Here is a 14,173-nt window from a genome sequence, read left to right as displayed (position 1 = left end):
GTCCGAAGTCTGACATCCCAACAAAGAGTTTTTCATTTTCTAAAATAAGATTGTCCCAAAAATGAGGGACTTGCTGGAGACTTGAATGAGTCATTTGAACATTGCCAAGTCTATAAACTGCTGTCACTCATGAAACTTGTGCCACTAAATCATTTTATTATGAGTTCACGTCTCTCTCCAGAGACCTAACAAACCCAGATAAGATGATCAACCAAGGCTCCATCTGTCATCTCGGGTAGTTGTGAAAGATTACATGCCATTATTTAGAAGTTCATGGAATCCCTGCAGTGCAGAAGGAGGCTGTTCAGCCCATCGAGGCTGCACCAACCCTCCGAACAAGCACCTTACCAAAGCCCACTCCGCTCTACTCTCCGTAACCTGCCGAGCTAAGGGACAATTTAGCATGACCAATCCACCTAATCTGCACACCTTTGGACTGTGGGAGGAAACTGGAGCACCCGGAGGAAACCCACGCACACACGGGGAGAACGCGCAGACTCCGTACAGACAGTGACTCAAGGCTGCAATTGAATCTGTGTCCTTGGCGCTGTGAGGCACCAGTGCTAACCACTGTGTCACCCTGTTGCCCGAGACCAGAGTCATCCTGATATCCTGGCTAATATCTTTCACTCAAATGATTTCACTTAAATGGGTGATCTGGTCATATTGGCTATGGGAGATTTCTGTGCATAAATTGGCTGCTATATTCTTACATTGTAACAGCGACTACACTTCAAAAGCACTTAATTGGCTGCAAAGCATGTTGGGGCATCATGGGATTGTGTCAGGCACTATGCAAATTTGGGGCTTTTTTGTTCTTTCGTCTGATCTCCCTTTCCTGCACCTGAGAGATGGGGCAGCACGGTAGCATGGTGGTTAGCATAAATGCTTCACAGCTCCAGGGTCCCAGGTTCGATTCCCGGCTGGGTCACTGTCTGTGTGGAGTCTGCACGTCCTCCCCGTGTGTGCGTGGGTTTCCTCCGGGTGCTCCGGTTTCCTCCCACAGTCCAAAGATGTGCAGGTTGGGTGGATTGGCCATGCTAAATTGCCCGTAGTGTCCTAAAAAGTAAGGTTAAGGGGGGGGGGGGGTTGTTGGGTTACGGTTACAGGGTGGATACGTGGGTTTGAGTAGGGTGATCATTGCTCGGCACAACATCAAGGGCCGGAGGGCCTGTTCTGTGCTGTACTGTTCTATTCTAGAGACACTCATCCTTTTCCGAGAAATGTCAGTGTATTTGTTGTCCTCCCTCCACATCACACCCCCCTCCCCTCAATTCCATAACTCTTCTTGGGAGGAGGAAGGGTCAACAAAAAGTGACTTTGTCCTTTTCCTTTTTTATTAAAATATTTATTATTCTCCTTTTTCACATTTTCTCCCAAATTTACACCCTACAATAAACAATAATCAGTAACGAATAATGTCAATCCCCATATCAATAACAACAATCCCATCCTCCCAGCAAACCCCAGACATTAGCCCGCATGTTAACATAAATAAATGACAAAAAGGAATTAGGAATCACCCATAGTCACCATTGACACACACTGCCCCCTCCCAGCTCCCCCCCCCCCCCCCCCCCCCCCCCCCCCCGAATGTTCGATGTGATCCAATTCTCGAAAGTGCATAATAAATAACGCCCATGAATTGTAGAACCCCTCCATCCTTCCCCTCAGTTCAAATTTGACTTTTTAAGCGTCAAGAATTTCAGCAGCCCCCCCCCCCCCCCCCCCCCGCACACCATGCCAGGCTACAGGGTGGAGAGATTCATCTCCACCCTAACTTGATGCGCCTTCGAGCGATCAACGAGGCGAAGGCTACAACATCTGCCTCCGTGCCCGTTTCCAACCCCAGCTGGTCCGACAGCCCAAATATGGCCTCCTGAGGGTCTGGGTTCAGTTTCATGTGCACCACTTTAGAGATTACCCTAAAGACCTCCTTCCAGTAATCCTCCGACTTTGGACAGGACCAAAACATATGAACGTGGTTTGCGGGGCCCCCTTCTAGCTGCTGAAAGAGTCGACTCATCTTCGCCCTTGTAAGGTGTGCTCTATACACCACCTTCAGCTGTATCAGCCCCAACCTCGCACACGAGGTGGAGGCGTTCACCCTCCAGAGCGCCTCACATCAGAACCCCTCCTCCATATCCTCCCCCAGCTCTTCCTCCCACTTTGCCTTGATCCCTTCTAGCGGCGCCTTCTCCTCCTCCAAAATAGCTCCGCAAACTGCCGATACTTTCCCCTTCTCCAGTCCCCCTGTCATCAGCACCTCCTTACGCAATGTGGAAGTCGGCTCCACCGGGAGGTTCTGTATCTCCTTTCTGGCAAAGTCTCGAACCTGCATGTATCTAAATATTTCCCCTTGCTCCAGCCCATACCGCTCCCAGCTCCTTCAATCCCGCAAAATGACCCCCAAGAAATAAATCTTTTAGTGTCCTAATTACTTTCTCCTCCCATATCCGAAAATTTCCATCCCATTTCCCTGACTCAAATCTACGGTTCCCCTGAATCGGCATTTCCCTTGACTCGGCCCCCAACCAGAAGTGCTGTCGAAACTGCCTCAAAATCCTCAACAAAGCTATTACTACTGGACTCCCTGAGTGTCTCCACGGGGCCGTCGGGAGCAGCGCTGTTGCTAGCGCCTTCAATCCCGACTCTCTACACAAACTCTCCTCCACTTAGACCCATTGGGAGTCAACCCCTCTGATCCAGCTCCGTAGCTTCTCCACATTCGTCGCCCAGGAATAATACATCAGGTTCAGAAGACCCAAACCCCCTGCCTGCCTGCCTTCCTCTCTGTAGTAGCACATTTTTAATTCTGGCCACCTTCCCTCCCCATATGAACGAGGTAATCGTCCCTTCAATCTCTCTTAAAAATGCCGTTGGCAGGAAAATCGGCAGGCATTGAAAAATAAACTGGAATCGTGGCCTGCACGTTCATTTTAACCACCTGTACCTGACCCGCCAATGACAGAGGGAGACCATCCCACCTTGCCAGATCAGCTTTCGCCTTTCCCGCCAAACTAGAAATGTTGTACCTACGGAGACCCCCCCCCCCCCCCCCCTCCCGCAACCTGCACCCCTAGGTATCTAAAGTGAGTCCCTTGCCTTACAGAATGGCAAACCCCCCCATGCCCCCACCCCCCCCATGCCCCCACCCCTGGCCAAGTCACCCTGTTTCCTTCTAAAGCATTTGAGCCTTTTCTTACCAATGTGCTTCCACAAACACATTTCCAGAAGTGTCGAGATGTACCCATGCAACCCGTCCAGTCGCCAGCTCTTTCCTCCTTTGCAGTCAGTGAATGTTGGGCTAGTTTGCATGACCCACACATAAATAAATAATATTTTCTAATCTCCAGAAATGGCTCCCAGTTCACCATGCTGTAGCAAGATGTCAAAGAAGAAAATCATTATAACTGTGCTGACGGTCCTTACGGTTGTAGCAATTCTTGCAATCGTCATTTATTTTGGTAAGTTGCTTTCCTTGTTCAAGAAGTTAGTGTAAGATATTTCTCCTCACTCTGCTCTTCGTCTTCACCAATCCACTGTTTGAAATGTTGAGCTGTGGTCCAGTCCCACCACGTCCGTCACTCACCAGCAAACGCGGGTTACAAGCCTCGAGGGGATAATGGTCTGTGTAGAGTATCACTGCTTTCTGATCCCATCTTGCCTGTCACCCACCGACACAGAGGTACACATTCCCCCAATAGGATAACAATCAGATAAAAGCAGAATGCTGCAGATGCTGGAAATCTGAGATAAAAGCAGAAAATTCTGGATAAACAAAGAAATGTACAGCACAGCAACAGGCCCTTCGGCCCTCCAAGCCTGCACCGACCATGCTGCCCGTCTAATCGAAAATCGTCTACACTTCCGGGATCCATATCCCTCTATTCCCATCCTATTCATGTATTTGTCAAGATGCCCCTTAAACGTCACTATCCAGCAGGTCTGACAGCATCTGGGGAGAGAGAAACTGAGCTAATGTTTCTATCAATTAGTTGAATCTGGTTGATCTGTACCTTGACTCCATTGATCGATCAGCTCCTTGCGTCACCTCCATAATCAAGGCAAGCTGATTTGAGCCTTGAGATGAGTACAGATGATGGGATTTTCCCGTTTTGTCCAGGGTTGTCAAATGCCCTTATATGGATGGTTGTCAGTTATGATGGTGTGAAGTCATGTGCTTAGTCTGATGATTGGGGGAACACCATCCTGTTTACCGCTGCTGTTTATACGAAACAAATAAAATCCAAAGAAAAGGTTAGAGCTCAAGACCAGCAAGAAAGTTCTCCCAAATCCAGCTGAAAGCTTTTCCCTGTCCTTTACTTCGCTGCTGTCCATCTGCAGACTGTTGTCGGAAGTAATGACTGGACTGTAACTGGGAGAAGGAATCCTGGTTACCCTTTTCCCATTCCTCGGAGTGGATTCCTGGCGTTGCTTTTGCCGCCTTGTCAGAAGTCAGTTAAGTAGTGAAGGGTTTTTTAGATGCTTCCCAATCTGGGCCCCTTCTTCTGTGAAGTCTCCATAGCTGGAGCTTATTGTTCCAGGATGGCGAATATTTGCTTAACAAATGAACATAAATGAAGCGACACGGTAGCACAGTGGTTAGCACTGTTACTTCACAATGCCAGGGTCCCAGGTTCGATTCACGTGCGGCGTCTGCACGTTCTCCCGGTGTCTGCGTGGGTTTCCTCCGGGTGCTCCGGTTTCCTCCCACAGTCCAAAGATGTGCAGGCTAAGTGGGTTGGCCACACTAAATTGCCCTTAGTGTCCAAAACGGTTAGGTGGGGTTACGGGGATAGGGTGGAGGTGTGGGCTTAGGTAGCGTTCTCTTTCCAAGGGCCGGTGCAGACTCTGTGGGCTGACTGGCCTCCTTCTGCACTGTTAATTCAATGATTGTCGATCAAGAATCTATCTAACTCGGTCTTAAACATACTCTGTGACCTGGCCTCCAGTACCCTGAGGAATAGAATCCCACATACCTGTGACCACTTGGAGAAAAGAATTCTCCCCATCCCCATCTTAAATAGGAGACCCCTTATTTTCCAACTGTGCCCCCTCGTTCTAGTCTCCTACACCAGGAGAAACATCTTCCCAGCAGCCTGTTGTATCTGTAAAATCTCAGATACTTTGACCAGTGTTTCAATCAAAGTTTTGCCTGGGTGTCTTAATGGCGAGGAGACTGCTACCCGTAAAGGTGGCTTGATTGAACTGTGGGTCCGTTTTCTTGAATCCCTCTGGTTCGTTGTCATGAACGTTAGGCTCGCAGGCAGCTTCTATCTCCCTTCCCCCTTGAATGTCTCAATTGCCTCTGCCTAGTGTCTTCACTGCTGATATGCCTCGGGTGCCTATTCCCCCCCCCCTCCCCCGTTCACCATTTCCTCAAGCCAAGGATGCCTCAGGAGGGGGTCTCAACATCCAATGGTCCAGTTGATGACCCTTTGAGAGGTCACCTGAGCCCGCCCATGGTGTCCCATCTCTGGTACTCTGAATATAACCTGTTGCCATATAAGGTAACAGTAACAGCAGAAACTCTGGGTGCCAGTCTCTTTACGTTTCAGTAAGATCACCTTTGTTAAGGACCAGGGTTTAGAAAACTTCAAAGTATATCATAGAGTTCACCTGACCTGTAACTGTTTATTGATTTTGCTTTCGATGAGGACAAGGACCTGTCTTTCAGGTGTTATTCAACAGAGGCCTTAAGCACTTTTAATCAAAATCAAGCTTTATTCTACGAATTTAGTTAACATTTTTAAAAACATACACAGTAAGTGTTTTTATCAACTACCAATATAAGTACCCCACACAGCTACAGTAATCTATGTATAACTTAATAAATTTCCCCCTTTAACTGTTCCAATTTAATAACAAGATCCCAGAAACCAGAAACCCCCTTTTCAAAGGTGTGGGCCAACAAACAGTACTCTTACTTTCTTTAAGACTTGGTATGGATACCAAAATAGCAAATTTGAATCCCTTCAAGTTATCAAGCAGTCTGGAAACAGCTTTTGAAATGCAGATGGAGAGCTTTTCAACCTGTGCAGGACCAACCAGTTCATACTCAAAGCGAAAGTAAAACTCGGAGCCACAGCCCAGCTCCACCCACACAATGACATCACTGAAGCCATGTGATAAGACAAAAACATTTCTTAAAGGGACACTTCCATGACATTTTTCATTCTGCTGACCTCCAAAGGATACAGGCCAGCCTGCCTAATGTTTCCTCCAACCTGCCTCCTCCCATCTGGGAACTTTCTCAGAACTGGGGTCAACTTTCTCTGAACTGTTTCCAGTGCAATTGTGTTCTTTCTTAAAGTTATTGGACTGTTACTGAGTCCACAACTTCGAGCAGAACAGCCCAAAGGACCAACACTGGGACAACCACATACCAATTGATGTTTAATCAGCATCATTCTCTCTTTTTGCAGTGAAGGTTGCCATCGATACGTATTATTTCTTCTGTTCCAAAACCTCCAAGTTCATTCCTCGCGATTCGCAGTGTAATGGAATCGCTGATTGTTCTGAAGGCGAAGACGAGCTGGACTGTGTGATGAACATCACATTCCGCGATCAATTCCCAGGTAAGCAAAGAATCCGTGTGTGCGTGTGTGCATTTTGTGCGTGTGTGCATTTTGTGCGTGTGTGCATTTTGTGCGTGTGTGCATTTTGTGTGTGTGTGTGCATTTTGTGTGTGTGTGTGTGCATTTTGTGTGTGTGTGTGTGTGCATTTTGTGTGTGTGTGTGTGTGCATTTTGTGTGTGTGTGTGCATTTTGTGTGTGTGTGTGCATTTTGTGTGTGTGTGTGCATTTTGTGTGTGTGTGTGCATTTTGTGTGTGTGTGTGCATTTTGTGTGTGTGTGTGCATTTTGTGTGTGTGTGTGCATTTTGTGTGTGTGTGTGCATTTGTGTGTGTGTGTGCATTTTGTGTGTGTGTGTGTGCATTTTGTGTGTGTGTGCGCGCATTTTGTGTGTGTGTGCGCACATTTTGTGTGTGTGTGCGTGCATTTTGTGTGTGTGCGCGCATTTTGTGTGTGTGTGCGCGCATTTTGTGTGTGTGTGTGCGCGCATTTTGTGTGTGTGTGTGCGCGCATTTTGTGTGTGTGTGTGCGCGCATTTTGTGTGTGTGTGTGTGCGCGCATTTTGTGTGTGTGTGTGCGCGCATTTTGTGTGTGTGTGTGCGCGCATTTTGTGTGTGTGTGTGCGCGCATTTTGTGTGTGTGTGCGCGCATTTTGTGTGTGTGCGCGCGCATTTTGTGTGTGCGCGCGCATTTTGTGTGTGTGTGCGCGCATTTTGTGTGTGCGCGCATTTTGTGTGTGTGTGTGCGCGCATTTTGTGTGTGTGTGCGCGCATTTTGTGTGTGTGTGCGCGCATTTTGTGTGTGTGTGTGCGCGCATTTTGTGTGTGTGTGTGCGCGCATTTTGTGTGGGTGTGTGCGCGCATTTTGTGTGGGTGTGTGCGCGCATTTTGTGTGGGTGTGTGCGCGCATTTTGTGTGGGTGTGTGCGCGCATTTTGTGTGGGTGTGTGCGCGCATTTTGTGTGGGTGTGCGCATTTTGTATGTGTGTGTGCGCGCATTTTGTGTGTGTGTGTGCGCGCATTTTGTGTGTGTGTGCGCGCATTTTGTGTGTGTGTGCGCGCATTTTGTGTGTGTGTGCGCGCATTTTGTGTGTGTGTGTGCGCGCATTTTGTGTGTGTGTGTGCGCGCATTTTGTGTGTGTGTGCGCGCGCATTTTGTGTGTGTGTGTGCGCGCGCATTTTGTGTGTGTGCGCGCGCATTTTGTGTGTGTGTGCGCGCGCGCATTTTGTGTGTGTGTGTGCGCGCGCATTTTGTGTGTGTGTGTGCGCGCGCATTTTGTGTGTGTGTGTGCGCGCGCATTTTGTGTGTGTGTGTGCGCGCGCGCGCATTTTGTGTGTGTGTGCGCGCGCGCGCATTTTGTGTGTGTGTGTGCGCGCGCGCGCATTTTGTGTGTGTGTGTGTGCGCGCGCGCATTTTGTGTGTGTGTGTGTGCGCGCGCGCATTTTGTGTGTGTGTGTGTGCGCGCGCGCATTTTGTGTGTGTGTGTGTGTGTGCGCGCGCGCATTTTGTGTGTGTGTGTGTGTGTGCGCGCGCGCATTTTGTGTGTGTGTGTGCGCGCGCGCATTTTGTGTGTGTGTGTGTGCGCGCGCGCATTTTGTGTGTGTGTGTGCGCATTGTGTGCGCGCATTTTGTGTGTGTTTCATGTTGCTGTTCATCCAATGGCAGTGATGACTTGTTGTGTCCCCTTTTCAGTGCGAATATACGGACTCCACTCCATTCTACAAGTGAAAGATTTGAAAACCCAGCAATGGAAGAGTGTGTGTTATGACAACTGGCAGCCTAAACTTGCCGAAGTAACATGCAAACAGTTGGGTTACTCAAGGTAGAGTGGCGAATGTTCAATTCTGCTTCTCTCCCCATGCCTTTCGGATGAGATATGCAATAGCGGTACCATGTTCTCTGTGGGGGACATGAATGACCTCATGGTTTTTATTTTGAAGAGGAGCAGGAAGCTTAACCCCTTGATGCCCTGGCCCAAATACCCCAACTGACCTCACTTAAACAGATGGCCTTGGAATTTGTGGAGTCTTGCTGTGCCGCAAACATTGTGACTTTGACTGAAATTTTAAAATATTTATTATCTCTTGAGCCAATGAACACCCTGAGGTGAGGAATGGAGCCCCCCCCCCCCAACACCCTGCCCACCTACCCCCACTTGCCAGCACTTGTCCCGTAGCCTTGAATGTTATGTCGTGCCAAGTGCTCATCCAGGTACTTTGTAAAGGATGTGAGGTAACCCGCCTCTACCACCCTCCCAGGCCATGTATTCCAGACCGTCACCACCCTCTGGGTAAAAATGTTTTTCCTCAAATCCCCCCCAAAACCCTCTGACCCCTCACTTTGAACTTGTGTCCCCCTTGTAACTGACCCTTCAACTAAGCTGCTCCCTATCCACCCTGCCATGCCCCTCATAATCTTGGGCACCTCAATCAGATCACCCCTCAGTCTTCTCTGCTCCAGAGAAAACAAACCCGGGCCGATCCACTTGGACAGGCAGACCAAACTCAGCTGAAGGAAGTGATGGCAACCTGGGAGACCCTACATGCTGGGACAAGCTGCTGGAATATGGAAAGACCTGAGTAGTTTTGAGTTGATGAGACAGATGTTTAATGTAGATATTCATGTGGTAATGTAAATGGTGTTACTTATAGAACCAAAGAATTCCTACAGTGCAGACGAAGGAGGCCATTTGGCCCAACAAGACTGCACGGACCCTCTGAAAGAGCCCTCTACCTAGGCCCACTCCCCCGCCCTATCCCCATAACCTAACCTGTACATTCCTGGACACTGAAGGGCAATTTATCATGGCCAATCCACCTAACTTGCACATCTTTGGATTGTGGGAAGAAGCCAGAGAGCCTTAAGGAAACCCATGCAGACACTGGAAGAATGTCTGTGTGGAGTTTGCACAATCGCCCAAGGCAGGGTCCATGGCGCTGAGGCAGCAGTGCTAACCACTGTGCCACCCCTATGCCCCTACCACCCTGACAGGGCTCAGGAGTGAGAACTAAGGAGGCTGTTGGATAGATAAGCGTTGGGACAGTGTAGAGCAATACTAAAGAGAACATGGAGGACCTTGGGTTCTATAAACTCAAGCTTTCATGCACAGATGAAAAGGGATGATGGAATTTATACAGAAAGCTGGTTTGGAGTACTGGATACCATACTGGGCATTATTCACACCCAGGTATTGGAGAGAGGGCAGAGAAGGGTGATTATACACTGGGAGCTGACATTAGAAAACTGAGTTTGGAAGTGAGGATGCAGAAACTCGGCAGCAGGGATTTTGAAATTGGGTCCCCAAGTCTTCCACTTCCCCACGATGCTTGGCCCTGCCCCCTTCAAGCAGCAACATCGATCCGCAAAGACCATGCTCGAGCACAATGTCGCACTGTTCCTGAGTTTGTAGCTTTGGTATCCAAGCATCAGTAACGTTGCTAAATCACATCAAGTTGCAACCTGGATTAAACAAACATGGCGGGTAGTTTCTGTAAACAGTGGCTATGACACATTGTCCCATGTTTGGAAGGGTTTGTTTAACACATATTTTTGCTCTGCAGAAACCCGACAGGTATTCCTGTGGAAATGGGTCTTTGGCCCTCGAACGTGATAATCAAAAAAGGCACCAACCCTGCTTCTATTCGGGATGCGTTAATGGAAGGGTGAGTAGAACCTGGTTACTGTCGCTCTACATTGATCAATGAGCCCGTGTGCAGCAGAGGCGATGGCCGATTTAATCTCCCGTGTCTTAAAGCACGCCAATGTTTGGCACTGGTTGTGGGAATGGGTGGGATTGTTTTGTTGGGGGTGGGTTTTAGATTTTAGATTCTAATTTGCAAATGGAATTTGCCTCAACATATTCTAGAGGTGGGGCAATCTGGGTTTAGCAATAGGAGGCCCGGTGCAGGTTCCTTATTTCTGCATCTCCTGGTTCCTCTGGGGACAAGTTGGCGTCCAGAACTGAACTGAGCTTTGCGGACATGTTCGGATGGGTTTGTTACTTTTTAAAAAAAAATTTAAAAAAAAAAAATTTAGATTATCCAATTATTTTTTCCAATTAAGGGGCAATTTAGAGTGGCCAATACACCTACTCTGCACATTTTGGGTTGTGGGGGCGAAACCCACGCAGACACGGGGAGAATGTGCAAACTCCACACAGACAGTGACCCAGAGCCGGGATCGAACCTGGGACCCCAGCGCCGTGAGGCGGTTGTGCTAACCACTAGGCCACCGTGCTGCCCGGGTTTGTTACTTTGAAGAATTGCATGGTGATCAAATGTGGGTAGTTTGCCCTCCTCAGAGGGAGGAGGTTAGCTTTCCTTTTATTGAATGTGCCTGATTCTCATTCCTTTTGAAGCCAATAAAAATTGGGTGGTTTTTGTAACGAGCAGAAGGATCAGTGAGCCATGCTTAATTATGCTAATTGGGTGTGATTTAATTACCGCGTTGTCTCCTGTGGATCTGGGCACGCCAGTTAAATAGCAGGAAAGTCTGGAAGAGGGAGGGGCAAAGAGATTTAGGGACTTGTTCATGAAGGGTAGGTTTGCTGGGGTCGAGGAATTGTTGGAGACGTTCCAACCCCCGGGAGGGAATGTTTTTAGGTATTTACAGGTACAGATCTTTGTGCAAAAGAAACTCTTTCATTTCTTCGGTTGCCGCCTCCTTCTCTTGTGGATCGGGTGCTGTCTGTTGATGAGATGGGGGAAGGGAGGATTTCAGATATTTGTGGGAAGTTCATGGAGAGAGAGATTTGCTGAAGAAAGTAAAGTGAAAATGGGAGAGGAAGAGTTGGGTTTTGCTCTTGACTGAGTTTGATTCAGTTTAAACTGGTACAGAGGGCGCACTTGACCAGGGCACATGTTTGTGGGTTCTTTCTGGGTGTAGAGGATAGATGTGAGCATTGCTTGAAGGGACTAGCGAACTGCCCTCATGTTTTTGTCCTGCCCTAAGTTGATTCAGTTCTGGGCTGCCTTTGAGAGACAATTTTTTAAAACAAATTTTCCAATTAAGGGGCAATTTAGCATGGTCAATCCACTTACCCTGCACATCTTTTGGGTCGTTGTGGTGAGACCTACACAGACACCGGGAGAATGTGAGAATGTGCAAACTCCACGCGGACAATGACCCGGGGCCAGGATAAAACCCGGGTCCTCGATGCCGTGAGGCAGCAGTGCTAACCGCTGTGCCACCATGCCGCCACCTTCTTCGAGCCAATGTTGGAGATTCTGGAAAGAGTGGAGCTGTGTCCAATGGTGCCGATCTTTGGAGCATCAGACTTGTTGGCGCTGCAGGAGTGGAAGAAGGCTGACGTCTTGGCCTCCGCCTCTCTAACAATCCGAAGGCGAGTCTTGCCCGGATGGAGGGCATCAGCTTTGCTCAAGCATCGTTGGGGGGGGGATTGGTCAGAATTCCTGTCTATGGAAAAGAGGAGATATGCCATAAGGGTATTGGAGGAGGTGTTTTACTCCAGGCGGCTGCCGTTCGTTACCATCTTTAAGGAGCTGGCTGTCGTCAGCAATTGTCTGGGGGGGGTGGTGGGTTCTGGGTATCTACGGGAAAGGTGGGGCTGGGTTCTGGGATATTTTTCTAAAAAGTTGTATGTTTCTGCTTGATCTTTTTGTATGTTATGTGAAAATGTATTGATTAAAATGTTTTTTAAATGAGCAGGAAAGGCCAAAATTGTGCTGGGAGCATCAGTTTGTCTTCTAACCGGCCCCCTCCCGGTCGTGAGCTCCAGATCAAGCCCAGATGTTCACTTGCATGAATTTCAACCTCATTAGCGAGATTGGAGTTGAATGTAATGTTCTCTTGGGAATTAACCGGCGAGAATTCACGTGACCGTCGTTCAGTACTCCTTTTTAAAAACAGGAAGCTGACGCAATAGCTGCTGAGGGGAACTGAGGATGTGCTACCCCAGCGCTCGGAGTTTGGGGGGGGGGGGGTTGGGCTTTTTTCGGGGGGGGGGGGTGCTGAAGTGCTCGAGGTCGTGGGTTGACCCCGAGCCAGGGGGGCAGAGACTTTTCATCTGTGAGGCCTTCAAGCCATCTTTATGTACTGTGACAGCCCATAGCTGCTGCCTGTCTGTCCCACTAAAACCTACAGGGCAGAGCCTGCTCTTGGTTATATGCTGAAGTACACTTTCAACTCCCTTTGACCGTGAGCAGCCTTTAGCTTCATAGCTGAAGGCTATTGCTAATACGAAATTTGGCCTTTTTAGTTGTGAGGGCAATTCAGAGCTGCAGATTGTGATGCTGCTTGTGGGCGCCACGGTGGCGCAGTGGTTAGCACTGCTGCCTCACAGCGCCGAGGACCCGGGTTCGATCCCGGCCCCAGGTCACTGTCCGAGTGGAGTTGGCGCATTATCCCCGTGTCTGCGTGGGTCTCACCCCCACAACCCATAAAGAGGTGCAGGGCAGGTGGATTGGTCACACTAAATTGCCCCTTAATTTGGATAAGATATAATTGGGTTGTCTAAATTTAGAAAAAGAAGCCTTTGATGCTTGCTCCAGTTGGTGGCTGTCGATGCCTGGAGGCTTCTGTTTCTGCTTCCTTCTTTTCTGTAGCTGGAAAGAAGGACAATTTTTTTTTCTAAGCTACCTGGGCCCTGGGGAAACAGTGGCATAGTTGTATTGTCACTGGACTAGTAAACCGGAAACCCAGGGTAACGCTCTGGGGACCTGGGTTCAAATCCCGCCACTGCAGATGGTGAAATTTGAATTCAATAAAAATGTGGAATTAATGAAACCATTGTTGTAAAAACCCATCTGGTTCACTAACGTCCTTTTAGGGAAGGAAATCTGCCATCCTTATCTGGTCTGGCTGACGCGTGAGAGCCACAGCAATGTGGCTGACTGCCCCCTCAAGGGCAATTAGGGATGGGCAATAAATGCCCAGCCTGCGATGCCCACACCCCGTGAACAAATAAAAAAACAAAATTACCAGGCTTGGGGGAAATGTACAAGCCCAGAAGGCAAATCCAGTTTGCAGCAAGGTGATGCTGCTGGACCTGGTATCTGATATTGTCCCAAATGGGTCACCATAACACTGTTTAAGAAATGCTTTTGTAGAATGCTGATGTTTTTATTGTTGGTGCGGTGAGTGTTGCATGTAACTGGCACATCACGGCGGGTTAAACACGCTGGGGACTAATTTCTGCCACTAAGTACCATTGGATGCGTGCTGCAATCGCGCCAACGTGGCCATCGAGCTAAATTAATCCTTAGTGTCTAAAAGGTTAGGTGGGGTTACTGGGCTACAGGGATATGGTGGAGACCTGGGCTTAAGTTGGTGCAATGATATGTATATTGACTGGGATGTAAAGAGTTAACAAGTTAATGATGATGCTTCTTACCACTAGAGGGAACCACAGAGCAGTCATATATATCATGTGACGAGGGGATTCTGGGATTAGTCGATGATATGATTAGGAGTTGAGAGTTAGGAGGCAGTTGGATACGATAGTCAGGCATAGAGAGCATTTGTATACTTGAGAGTTCTGTAAATTAGAGATAGCATAGTTTTATAAAGTAACCTTCTTTAGGAATGTGAACGAATCTTGGTTAGTAGTGTAATAAATGTATTGTTTGTACGTTAACC

At 48.4% G+C, this 14,173-nt stretch overlaps 1 protein-coding gene across 10 annotated transcripts in view; it reads left to right on the top strand.

Annotated features, from left to right (window-relative positions):
• Positions 1-14,173, top strand: part of tmprss4a (transmembrane serine protease 4a) — a 58,249-nt gene that overhangs the window by 22,683 nt on the left and 21,393 nt on the right. For all 10 annotated transcript variants that reach the window (XM_038778740.1, XM_038778737.1, XM_038778738.1 and 7 more), the window contains exons 3-6: positions 3,357-3,467; positions 6,429-6,581; positions 8,270-8,399; positions 10,138-10,239. In XM_038778740.1, the coding sequence (XP_038634668.1) occupies positions 3,357-3,467; positions 6,429-6,581; positions 8,270-8,399; positions 10,138-10,239 (496 nt within the window). The remainder of the gene's footprint in view (positions 1-3,356; positions 3,468-6,428; positions 6,582-8,269; positions 8,400-10,137; positions 10,240-14,173) is intronic.

The sequence above is a fragment of the Scyliorhinus canicula genome, chromosome 19 (assembly GCF_902713615.1).
Source record: "Scyliorhinus canicula chromosome 19, sScyCan1.1, whole genome shotgun sequence".
Classification (NCBI taxonomy): Eukaryota; Metazoa; Chordata; class Chondrichthyes; order Carcharhiniformes; family Scyliorhinidae; genus Scyliorhinus; species Scyliorhinus canicula.
Note: the sequence above shows the minus strand (reverse complement) of the source record. Positions and strands in the feature narration are given on the sequence as shown.